This window comes from Furipterus horrens, unplaced genomic scaffold, assembly GCF_987537825.1.
Source record: "Furipterus horrens unplaced genomic scaffold, mFurHor1.1.pri manual_scaffold_3, whole genome shotgun sequence".
Taxonomy (NCBI): domain Eukaryota; kingdom Metazoa; phylum Chordata; class Mammalia; order Chiroptera; family Furipteridae; genus Furipterus; species Furipterus horrens.
Window position 1 is genome coordinate 139,154,960 of NW_028327173.1, and position 12,562 is coordinate 139,167,521.

General features: G+C 42.2%; 2 protein-coding genes across 2 annotated transcripts; one reads left to right on the forward strand and one right to left on the reverse strand.

The window, feature by feature from the left end:
* Positions 1-368: 368 nt before the first annotated feature.
* Positions 369-900, forward strand: LOC150016143 (uncharacterized). The gene is made up of 2 exons (XM_090268328.1): positions 369-465; positions 661-900. Exons 1-2 carry the CDS (start codon positions 394-396, stop codon positions 898-900), a joined length of 312 nt encoding a protein of 103 aa, XP_090124454.1. The 5' UTR covers positions 369-393.
* A 10,254-nt stretch (positions 901-11,154) lies between these two features.
* On the reverse strand, positions 11,155-12,089 carry LOC150016144 (non-secretory ribonuclease-like). Its single transcript, XM_090271903.1, has 2 exons — positions 12,013-12,089; positions 11,155-11,792 (listed from the first exon to the last, which is right to left on the reverse strand). The coding sequence occupies exon 2, from the start codon at positions 11,785-11,787 to the stop codon at positions 11,329-11,331; it is 459 nt and encodes a 152-aa protein (XP_090128029.1). The 5' UTR covers positions 11,788-11,792; positions 12,013-12,089; the 3' UTR covers positions 11,155-11,328.
* Positions 12,090-12,562: the final 473 nt, after the last annotated feature.

The following is a 12,562-nucleotide window of genomic DNA, read 5'->3' on the forward strand; positions in this document are numbered from 1 at the left end:
CCACTGATGTCTCCATCTCGGTTTCCAGGGGTCCTACTGGGGGACTAGTATAGATATCCCCTTCCAATGTATGATGAGTGCTGGTCATCTAACCACTGTTTATCTGTGAGGAATTTCAGTTAATTCTTCTAATGCTACCTCTCCAGAATCTGCACCCCTCGCTGACCCCAGCTAGCTGCCCCTCTCTCAACTTCGGCCCTTGGAGACAAAGTAGAAAGGGAGTTGGCCACCCCGGGCGACCCTCCATGACCGCCATGTGTAAGTACTCTTTTCCGCCAGCAGAGGGCAGGAGCTGCTGCAAAATCCTGTGTTGGGCACAATGCGGGCTTCTGGCCAGTTTTCTCGGCTGGTTCCCCGCTCTCCTCCAAACTCCTGCTTTCTTTTTGGGTGGGAATGAAGGAGGAGGAAGGCCCAGAGAGTGGTGCGTGCGCGTGCGGTGCTGATGGCTTGGTGGGCAGCTACGTGGTAAAGCCGTGCTTCCACCCTGGGATGTTACTCTCTGGGCTCACGGTCCGATTGCTCACGAGCCTCTCTAATAAAACTCGGGGACGCTGACCCTGAGCAGCCAGTGTCCGGACCCATAGGGGTATTTTTCAGTTCCGCGGGGATGGGTCAAAGGCTCCTGGAGAAGCGTCTTAAGGGCTCCCGCTTCCTTCATAGGCACAACCCCCAGACTGGAACACAGTCCGAAAGGAGGCGCTGCGGATAGACGAGGAGGCGCGCGGATCGCCGGTGACCCCCTGGTTCTCCGCACCTTCGGGGGCTCAGGCAGGTTCCGCGGCCGCCGCCGCCGCCATCCTGGCCGGTAGGGGGCGCTGCGCGGGCCGACTAGGACCAGAACTTTACCTTCTGATTCTTAGAGACGGCCTCAAACTTTCAAAAGCCTTGTTTAATCACTGAGAAAAATCGCAGGAAAATAAACAAAAGTCTTTACATAAGGGGCGCCTATAGTGTACTACGAACTCGTATGACAAAGGAGAAAGGAGGATAGGACCAGGAAGGCAGCAATATCTGCAACTTTGTTTTTTTGCTGTATAGTGAGGGGTGGGGGTTTCGAGATCAACTCTATGCTACATCTCCATGAAATTTTAAATTTTATTTCATTACTTCATTGTTTGAACTTTCTATTACCAGGGACCCTTCCTCACTCCACTGAGAAAGGGCAACCTACAGTGAGGTGGTCTAACTTTTCCTTTATATGTATATATAGATGCACTGCACATGCAGATGGCAGAAAAAAATTCAAACATTGAGAGCAAGTCTAGTGAAAAGGATATCTCCCCCTGGCCCTTGTCTTTTAGGCCCTGACTTTCTTCCCTAGATGCAATAATTATTCAGCTTTTTCTATCCTTTTATAGTCTTTATATATCAATATATGTTATGCACATAAGGTTATTGACATGTATGTATGTTTATCTCCTCTTTTCCACCCATAAATAGTAACATTTTAGACACAGTGCTCTACACCATTACGTCTTTCACACGAACAATTTATTTGGACACATTCCATGCCAGTAACAAGAATACTTCGTTCTATTTAACGACTGCATAATATTCCATTGTAAGGATATTTTAATCAGCCCCATATTCAGGGTATTCTGTTTGTTTCCAAACTTTTACTAGTATAAACAAGCTGGAATTAATACACTGGAACAAAGCAGTGACATCAAGTCCCATGTATTTATCTATAGTGTATATGCCTTGGATAAGTCACTCCTACGACCTGATGTTCTAAAGCTTTTGCATGAGTGGAAGGTGAGGGCAGTTGTCTGTTGACAACAGAAAACTCTCCCAGATGCACCTGGTATCACGGTACCAGCTTGGGGAAAGTGAATATTTTTGGCACTACTTAGTTATTTTTTTCTTGTAACATGAACCTGGAAAGTCAGAATCAATTGGCTCAAGCTTTGGTCTTTTAATACTGGAGAGGGTTAAAATAATAATGATTTTTATATATGGTGAACAAGCTAAGATGCCAGGATGGACAACTAACTTATTTTTATATATTCACATTGAGCATATTCTAGGGCAAATTGAAAGTTTGTATAATAATTTATTTAAAGTGACTCATTTGACTCTCACAGCAGTCTGTAAGACTGGTGTGATTATCTGCATTTTACAGATTATACTGAGGCCCAGATAGTGCCACAGTAGCAGGCAGTAGCAGGACTTTCAGTTTTTCCCTCAAAGCTTGAGTGTTCTCCTTCATTGTGGGCTGCTTCTCAAAGGGAGGCAAGATGCACAGTAGGTTTGAAGGAAGTTCTGTCCATCTAGGTTGCCTCTGATTCTCTTCTCTAAGACGGGCATATTATCCAGGCTGAAATACCTGCTTTATCAGGGTTTCCCCCCTAGGTAATAATGTTGTTTCCTTAATAAAATGTATTTTTAGAATGTGAGAGATGAACTAATCTCCATTCTAATGGTTCTCTACCTTTTAGATCCACAAGGACCCTTGCCATTCTCCCTTAGTGTGGAAGCTGTTTATAAACACAAGTAATAAAATTATTTTTGCCATTTTAATAGATCATATACATGAATATATATATAATCATTCCATGATACTTCTGAGTATCTGAGTTAGGTGGTTTTATCACAGTACAGACACTTGATGTTTGTTAGCTTCCCTTATTTATCCTTAATATGTGAGTTCCTTTTGGGGTGGTTGCAATATTATGTAGTATACTACTTGTTCTCTGGTAAAGCAGTTGTCAAAGTGTGGTCCAAGGACCCTGATGGTCCCCACAACCCTTTTGGATGTCTATGAGGTCCTGATCTATACAACTATATATCTATGAGAGTCTGCATTTTCATTATATAATTCAACAAGATAATATTATAGAATAAATTGACTGGAAAACAGATATGACAGTCCAGCTATCTATTTTAAGCCAAGCTTTAAGAAATGTTTTAAAATGTAAAACAATGTCATTTTTCATATTAATTTTTGTTTTGAAAATTTGGATTATTTTACATAAAATAGGATTTCAATGTCTATATAAATGGGCCCACTATTGTTATTTTAAAATGAATTAATGAGAAACATGCCTTACCTCTTCATACAACCACATCAAAATTACAACTAAAATATAGAACAATCATCACTCAGAACTGTCAGAAATTGAGTTGAATGGAAGTCTGACAACAACAGAATTAAAGAAACCACATCCATCCAGACTGGTAGGAAGGGCGCAGATGCAAACGGGCTGGTCTCTCACCCACTCATGGTAGATAAGAATTCAGGAGGGATATCTCAGTAGCAAGGAGTCCCAGCTTCACACCAGGTCCCCCAGCCCAGGGTTCCAGTGACAGGAACATAAGCTCTCACACCTTCTGGCTGCAAACACCAGTGGGGATTGAGTTGGTGGAAGAAACTTCTGGAGCCCCAGGCAGTTCCTCCTAAAGAAACCACACATGGATACACTTATGCAGACTCACTCCCTCTGAGCTCAAGTATCAGGGTACCAGCTGAAAGGCACCAGTGGCATACAGGGAGAAACTAAAGTGTCTGGCATCAAGGTGAGCAGAGGCCATTATCGATTTTCTAAACCCTCCCCCAACAGAGCCAGCAAGCTGGTCCCATATCTGAGATTCTATCAACCTGGCTAACACTGTTTGACCCACCTTGGAGATCGCCAGAGACTCTGACCCACCCAACTTATGGACCCACCCAAGTTGCTTTTCTATGCAAAAAGCTGGTCTTGGCTCATGCTTCACAACTTCCTGAATCCTATCAAACAAGCAATAGCTGGCCTAGGTGAGCCCCAGGCCTGGCACTAGCAGCAGCTAGCCTAGATTCACAGCTTGGCTTTTCCTGGGAATCTCCAAGCCCAGCACAAGTAGCATCCATCTCATATTGCTTTATAACTTGGGCAGGGTGGCCCTGGGCACAATACAGGTGGTGTATGACCTTGGCCTACACCACGCGGGAAATCCCAGAGCCTGCGCTCTCAGTGAACAGCACAGACTCTGTCAGAGCACCACCACCCTGAGCCTGCACAGCTTATCCTCCACAGAGAACAGAGATTGGTGGTCAGTGGTCACAGCCAGTCCTTACAGCTGACTGGCCTGGGTAAATCCCTCCCATTGATCTACCAACAAGCAACCGAGGCTCAAATACAAGAGGAGAGTGTACTCATCCCACATGGAGGGCACACCTCGAGTACCCAGCTTGGGTAATAGGGTAGGCTGTATCACTGGACCTAACAGGACACCTACTACATTAGGCCACACTCCCAAGACACAATGTCAAAGCCGCACTACCTAATACATAGCAAGAAACAGGCTATGTAAAATGAGGAGTCAAAGAAACATGGCCCAAATGAAAGAACAGACCAAACTCCAGAAAAAAAGTTAAATGAAATGGAGATAAGTGATCTATCAGATGCAGAGTTCAAAACACTGGTTATAGGATGCTCAGGGAACTTAGTGAGGACCCCAGCAGCATAAAAAAGATCCAGTCAGGAAGGAGGGATACAATAATTGAAATAAAAAAAATTTATAAGAAAAGAACAGTAGAATGGGTGAAGCCAAGAATCAAATCAATAATTTGGAAATAAGGAAGAAAAAAACAACCAATCAGAACAAGAAGAAAAAAGAATTTAAAAAAATTAAGGATAGTATAAGCAGCCTCTGGGACAATTTCAATAGGTCCAATATTTGCATCATAAGGGTGCCAGAAGGAGAAGAGAAAGAGCAAAAAATTGGAAATCCCTTTGAAAAAATGAGAGAAAACTTCCCTAATTTGGTGAAGGAAATAGACATGCAAGTCCAGGAAGCACAGAGTCCCAAACAAGACGAATGCAAAGAGGCCCACTCCAAGACACATCATAATTAAATGTCAAAGGTTAAAGATAAAGAGAATATCTTAGAAGCAGCAAAAGAAAAGAAGTTACTTACCTACAGGGGGGTTCCCATAGAGGGGACTGGCAAGAAATATTCAAAATTCATGAAAAACAGGGACCTACAGCCAAGATGCTCTACCCAGCAAAGCTATCATTTAGAATCAGAGGGCAGATAGAGCTTTCCAGACAAGAAAAACTAAAGGAATTCATAATCACCAAACCATTGTTATATGAAATGTTAAAGGGTCTTATTTAAGAAAAAAGAATATCAAAATGATGAACAAAAAAATGGCAAAAAAATGCATATCTATCAACAATTGAATCTAAAAAGCAAACCAAGCAAACAAGAGGAACAGAGACAGAGTCATGGATATGGAGAGCATTTTGTTGGTTATCAGATGGGAGAAGAGCATGGGGAAATGGGTGAAGAGGTGAGGGAATTAACAAGTACCAATACATAGTTATAGAATAGCCATAGGGATGTAAAGTACAGTATAGGAAAGGGAGAAGCCAAAGAACTTATATGCATGACCCATGGACATGAACAATGGTGGGGGCATTGCCTGAGAGAGTGAAGGGTACTGGGTGGAGGGAGACAAAGGGGAAAAAATCAGGACAGCTGTAATAGCATAAACAAAAAAATATAATTAAAAAATTAAAAAGTAAAATTAATTAATGAGCAAATATTAAAAGCTTTCTCAGTGTTAACTTTATAATATGATAAATATAAATAGATATAACCACCAAGAGTCTTTGGAATCCTCACTAATTTTTAAGAGTGTAAAGGAAAGTCAAGAGCAAAAAAGTCTGACTCCTGCTGCTGTAGAATATTAGGCAGAAGCTTGTAGTGTGTGGAGGAGGTGAGGTAGTCACTCTCTAAGCTGCTACGTTGTGAGAGGGATTATATGGATAAGAAGACATTGTTGATAGCATCTGGTAGCTGAGTGTGGCTCCTTCCTGACAACGAGGAAGAGAACAGGCCCTCAAGCATACAGTTGCAAGGAAATGAATTCTGCCAGCAATATAAATAAACTTGCAAATAGATTCCTTAACTGAGCTTCTAGATGAGCGTATAGCCAGGCCAACACTTGACTACAGCCTTTTGAGACCCTGAGTAGAGGACCCATCTAAGCTCTGCCTGAATTCCTGGCCCACAAAAACTATGAGATAATTATTGTATGGATTTTTAAAGTTGATTAGTTTGTGATAACTTATTATGCAAAAAGTTAATACAATCTATATCTCTGTTCATTCAAAAAATTTATTGAGCATCTGCTCAGTGCTGGGTGTGTTCTAGGCACATGTGACATAACAATGAGGCTGAAGCATTTTACCCACATGCAGGGTCTCAGCCAAAACTTTTAACCATTTCTTCCTTCATGTAAAGGGGAAAATGTCTCGATGACTGGTAGGTCAGTTGTGTGCACTCAGTGCTGATTAAGTCAGGTTAACACAGGCCTATCCTAGGATATAAGTGCTTGATTAGAAGTCTTTGCAGCTGGAATTGTCTTGGGCCCCAAAGCAAATGGTACCCTCCACTTCCTCTCAACTTGGAATGGCCTGAATGACAAGACAAAACCAATTTCCATCATAGGCTTCTGAAGTCAGGGTCAGGTAAAGGCAGGTCCCGAATGCCAGGGTGGGGACAGGGTATGTCAAAACCACCTGAAGCAAGATTTGGAAGTGTTGAATTCTGAGCTCCACATCCAGACATTCTGTGTCAGTATATCTGGAGTGGAGCTCAAGAATCCATAGTGTGAAAATCTCCCCAGGTGATTGTAATAGAAACTATTTTGGCATAGAAGGTTTTTCATATGTGGCATTCCACAAGTATATTGGCAGAAAGAGTTACTCATGGGTTTGTTTATAATGTTTGATCATATTATTGTAAAAGAAAGTTGACTATTGGCCCTAAGAAACTGTTCTGAAATATTCCAATGAGAGTGACCTGAGTGTGGGGCTCTATGTATCACCACTCACTTGTGGCTTTTTTTTTAAAGATAAATAATGTTTGCCCTTTTGCCTTTCTACTAGACTAGAGGCAGTTTAAAGAAAGAAGAAAAGGCGTTCCAGTTCCAGGAATATCTGATAAATTTGCACCGATCTCTCCAGGTTTTGCACAGGTCCACTAACGCAGATGGTTTCACCAGCTCTTATTACTAGGTTTTCCTGAAATAACACCTTCGACTTTTGAGCTGGTTTTTATCTCACCCAAATGCTAAGTTAGTTCTGAGGGTCAGACCAAAAGAGCCTCCCCACTGTAAATACATTTAAACTTTACTGTGGAGTCTTTTTATTTTATTTTATTTATTTATTTTTTTTTCTCTGATCTCTTTGTTTTCTCTTTTATTTTTTGGTTTTTCAGTTACAGTTGTCCCATTTTTCCCCCATTGCTCCCCCCACCCAGCCCACCCCTTCTCCCACAATCATATCCCTCCCCGTTGTCTATGTCCATGAGTCATTTATACACGTTCCTTGACTAAACCCTTCCCTTCCTTATCCCCCTTCTCTCCCTCCCCCCTCCCCCCTATTGACTGCTGTTCTGCTCCTTGTCCTATTTAGTTTGTTTGTTTATGTTATTCTTTAGTTTCCTGTATTAGGTGATATCATAAGGTATTTTTCTTTCTTTGCCTGGCTTATTTCACTAAGCATAATTCTCTCTAGTTCCATCCATGTTGTTGCAAATGGCAGGAGTTCCTTCTTTCTTTCTGCTACATAGTATTCCATTGTGTAAATGTACCACAGTTTTTTTTAAGTATATTTTATTGATTATATTGTTACAATAGTTCCAGTTTTCTCCCCTTTGCTCCCCTCAGCCCAGCACCCTCCCTCCCCCAACAACCCCCTCCCCCAAGTCCATGCCCATGGGTCATACATACAAGCTCTCCTGCCTCACCCTTTCATATATTCTTCTTCTTTTTTTAAAAAATAATTAATTAACTAACTAATTAATTATTTTAACAATAAAAAATAACAATCCCTCCCTCTCAGACTTAAGACCCTTTATAATCTTATAAAGGACAATGGGCGAAGGTCTCAAGCTTCTCTAGCTGCTTCAAGCTGGACATGGTCGTCGTCCTACCTACCCTTGGGTCCAGAAATCCCTAATAAGAGTGGGGGTGTGGAGTGTACCACAGTTTTTTGTTCCAGTCATCTACAGATGGGCACTTAGGCTGTTTCCAGCACTTAGCTATTAATACACTATGCATATGCAATTATTTAGTTTTAATTAGTCATGCTTTTTCTGTCAAATTCATGGAACTTATAAGAAAAAGTCAACTTAAATAATTAAACAATTTACAAATATGTTCTCAGAATTCCACACATACATACCTCTGCAATAATATAGACATCTACACACAGAAAATTACTCCTCCCTTCCAGACTCAAAGAATTTCAAAGTATCTGGGCTGGAAGATCATTTAATACAAGCTCATTATCTGTGGAGGAAGAATAGCATGTTGGGATGATCTTCCAAAATTCCATAGCCAGGTAGTGGAAAATCTGGACTGAATCTTACCACTCCCTGTCCTGAGAATTCTATTCCTTTAGTTGAGGTCATGTCATAGCTCAATATCACAGTCATAAATATATACATACACTGTGTTTTGTGAAATAATGTCATAAAATGATTCATTGTAGACAAATTGTCCAAGGAAATCACTATTTCTGATGTGCATTCACTATGGCTCATCATCCAACTACTTGTGTAGGATCTTTCTACAATGTCTGTGCTTCAAGATAAGAGAGGGAGATAAGAGACTCAGGAGCTTTAAGAAATTATGTAAACATGAGAATAGAGAACAAACCTGCACTGTTTAAGATACATGTACTAGTCAATCCATCTCTTCCTTTTAGCTAGAAAAGGGGATCAAGTTATATGCCAAGGAATGAAAGAAAGTTTATGGTAGAGTTGAGAAGCATTTATGGAGAACAAGGGGGTCAGACAGGAGAATAGTCACTAAGGGACAATGTAGAGCTTCTTTCTTTAAGGAAATTTGACTGGCTCTTTTTTCCTCCTTTGATTTCCACTATTCTTTAGAGAATGTTGAGACTATTAATCTGTTAGGACTTTTCATAACCAATAATGATTCAATTCTTCTTAGTCAAATGCAATAGGTATAGACAGAAAATTAATATATTTTAGGAATGTATATGTTGTTATAAGGATTGAATGAGGGTCAGGATCTTTTAAAGGAATCCAAAAGAGATAGAATTTGGATCTGAACTTCATCACAAGCTATACCCCAGGGAAGGGGTGAGAAAACATTCATGTTTAGCACAGCACCAAATGAATCTCAGATGACGTCCGTCTACTATTTAAATGCTTCATTTGGTTATCAGTTAGAAACTCCTCCTTACCCAGGTCTCCTCAGTCCTGAAGGGCCTGAATGAATCTCATCACTTCTATTGTTAATGTTCATGGTTATTAATGCTTTAGTCCTACTAGACTAGACTTTTGTTTTTCCAATGTGCTAAACCTGTATCTGATTTAGGGGTTCTGTACATGCTCTTCTCTGTGCTGAGGTGATTCTCCTCCTGCTTACTGCATGACCAGCTGCTTCTCATCTTGCTCAGATATTGTTGCCTTCCACAGGTCTTGCTTGCCTACCCTGCTGTCACTTCCATGACACATCCAAACTGTTGCCATCGCATGGTTCTGTCTTTTTCCTGACACTTATCACTAGGAGAATTAACCTTATATGTTTAGTACTTAGCCCCAGGAGAATGTGGCACCATGAGAGAAGAAACCTGTCTTTGTTCATTTTGTATTATTAGTACTTGTAATAGTGCCTGGAACACAAAACATGCTCAATAGGTACATCCTGGGTAAATAAAGAAAAGACTGGGAGAAGGGATGAAGATACAAAGTGGAGAGAGCTTGGGACAGGTGGAAGACTGATCACCCCTCTTCTGAGGCATGGAAAATGCTAGTCTTAGATCCTGGACTGGGAGAAGTCATGGACTGGTGATGGAAGTGACCATGTTCTTCACAAAATAGTGATTCCATCTTTGCTGTGTTCAATCCCCTCCTTCTGCTGTTCTGTGTCTATATAAAGAATAAACACAATTACACCATGAATTATTTTATCTAAAGTCAATGAATTCTGTTGAGTATGGCAATTTTCCAAACCCAGGGTCCCTGTGCAATAGCTTCACACAACAACACACCTGGAGGTGCAAACCCACCAATGACTTCTCTGGGAAAATGTACAAATGCAGCTGCTGTTTGCAGTACTAATAAGAGGAAGATGCAAGCCATAGTGGTGTAGTACTTGCAATGGAAACACTTTTTCTGAGGGCCTTGAAAAGGGAGGTCAGGACTCCCAGTGCCAAGAACAGAAGTGCAGATTTGATAATGAGCCACAACTGCTCTATCCAAAGTCAGACACTCGAAAAAGATAGTCACGGCTCACTGTCACCCAAACAATTACCTGAATGCTGCTGCTGACCATGATTTGTAAGGTGCTTTTGCTTTCTATTCCTAATTTATTCCTGAGTGCAGCTTTGAGAAGGAAGCAGGTAGGGGATCTCAATAGCCAGCTCTTCTCTCTCGGGGGCTCCACAGTACCCTAATGCTGGATCCTGGGCCCCTTCCTGACCTGAGTGTGAAGAAGCCACTGATTCCTCCTTGGGGACAGCAGAGGAGGCCAGAATGGGCAAGAGTGGCCTCATAACTGATGAGACATCTCAATGTTAGGCTTCCTCCCTGCCCTTCACCACCACGGGACCAGCTGGCCCCTTTTCCAGGACATAGAAATTGCCAGGAAAGACTTGCCCCTCTTCCCTAGGCAGTCCTGGAACCTGCCTGTGTACTACCTGATTGAGTGATCTCATTCCACATTTGATGCCCTCCCTGGATCCACCCCTAGAATAACCACTAATACCTGTAGAATTGATATACTCATTTACAGAAAAAATATCTCTGAGCTTAAAGTTTCCTTTTTTTCTCTTTTGGTCTCATCAAATATGGCTTTTTTTTTTTTTTACAACAAAAGTTTATATCTATTATAGAAAACTTATTACTCATTAGTCAGACCAGAATCAGACATTTGCTTCCCACTTACTCAATGGGGCCATTTACCTTTTGGGGTGTAAATACACATATCAATTGAAGCTTCAGGTTTTCAACGAGGCAGAAAGAGAGAAAACTCTGAGTCACTTTATTTTACAAAAGTCCTGTTATCCTCATGTCTCTCTATCTCCCTCATATTTCCTATTAGTGGAAGAAAAAAAATTATCTGGACCAGATGTGTCTACATGACAGACAGCAGAACAGGCACAAACAGACACATGGAGACTTGCAGGTGATTCTGCAAAGAAGTTTATTGTAGGTGCACAGAAGCTTCAGCTCAGCAGAGTTTAAAGTGGGTTGTGGGCTGGTGATGGGGACTGATGCTGATACCCAGGGTGGATGGTGGCATGGGACCATGGCTGTGACTGCAGAGCTGGTGCAGGAGTTTGACACAAAGTGCTGAGCCAAAGCTCAGTAGAGTCCGTCAAAGTGAACCGGCACATTTGTTTGGTCACAGGCAATGCTGTAGTTCTTCAGTACGAAAAATTGCTGGTATTGGCACTGCAAGTAAGTTGTACCGCTTCTTGTGAGGTTGCAGTAGGTAAGATTCACTGCAGTTAGGCTTCTGTGACAATTATTGCCATGCCCAAAACAGCTTATATTTGGGGTAGAACAAAGATTAGTTACATCAGCTAATGTAGTTGTGTTGAGAAAAGTATTTTCATTTTTGCATATCCTTCGACGAGGATTATAGCGGTTAATCGCCTGCATTGCGATGGTGCATTGACTGTTAGTCATATTAATGTGCTGAATTTCAAACCACTGAGCCCAGGTTATACCAGGAGGTGGGGCATGGACCACAACCATCATTCCCAAGAGCCCCAGCAACAGAAGGAGACAAAGCCGGGAATCCTGCAGTGTTGGAGCCATGTTTCCTGTAAAAAGAGAAGAATATCCTGCATCCCTGCCCTGTAGTGACAACCCTCTCATCGCTCATCCTACAGGGCTCCTGCTGTAACTGAGGTTCTATGTCCTTCCTCTTCAGCTCCCCTAAATCTGTCATGTGTCCTGGGTACTAACCTAACCTCAATCCTTCCCCAGTTTTTGTCCCATCGCTGGCCCTCCTGTCCCATGTCAGGGGGCTCATTGTCTTACCCAGTCTCTGTGCTGTAGCTGCTCTCGGAACAGATCCAGCTGGTCGTCCTTGGGTTCAGGGGCAGCTGGTGTCCCCTGTCCTGTGGGCTGGAGATATAGAGCAGCCCCTGAGGGTGGGGCCAGCAGAAACAGGAGTCTGTGTCTAGGACATGAAGAAACTCAAAGATTGGCACACAGACCAGTTGTGCAACGAACCTCTTGTTTTATCGTTTTGCCGATCAACACATATCCAAGGACAGCCGGCTGCTGCTTCCTGGGTTCAGCTCTAATTGCAGGTGTCCCATGCAGGCAGAGCTCTGCCAGTGGGTCTGGTGTCTGTTAACAGAACTCCACACTGGCTGCAGAACGGTCTTCGATTTTATAACCGAACTTGGGGCAGACACCAAGGGACTGAAGTACAGAAAGACAAGCCTAGCTCCCAGAACAAATACAGCTGAGAGGGCTGTCTGCACAGGACAATCTGAGGCCCCCTCACTCGAGTGATCACCCTGGTTCCCTCTCAGCCAAACATTCTCTGTCTCTTCACCTCCCTGTGCTACCAGCTTGAGCT

What these genes read in the sequence shown, in the direction of transcription:
- LOC150016143 (XM_090268328.1), top strand. Translation starts at nt 394, where the DNA reads ATGAAGGAGGAGGAAGGCCCAGAGAGTGGTGCGTGCGCGTGCGGTGCT. An exon ending in GCTTGGTGGGCAGCTACGTG is followed by an intron (nt 466 to 660) that starts GTAAAGCCGTGC and finishes CTTCCTTCATAG; the next exon opens with GCACAACCCCCAGACTGGAA.
- LOC150016144 (XM_090271903.1), bottom strand. Translation starts at nt 11,787, where the DNA reads ATGGCTCCAACACTGCAGGATTCCCGGCTTTGTCTCCTTCTGTTGCTG.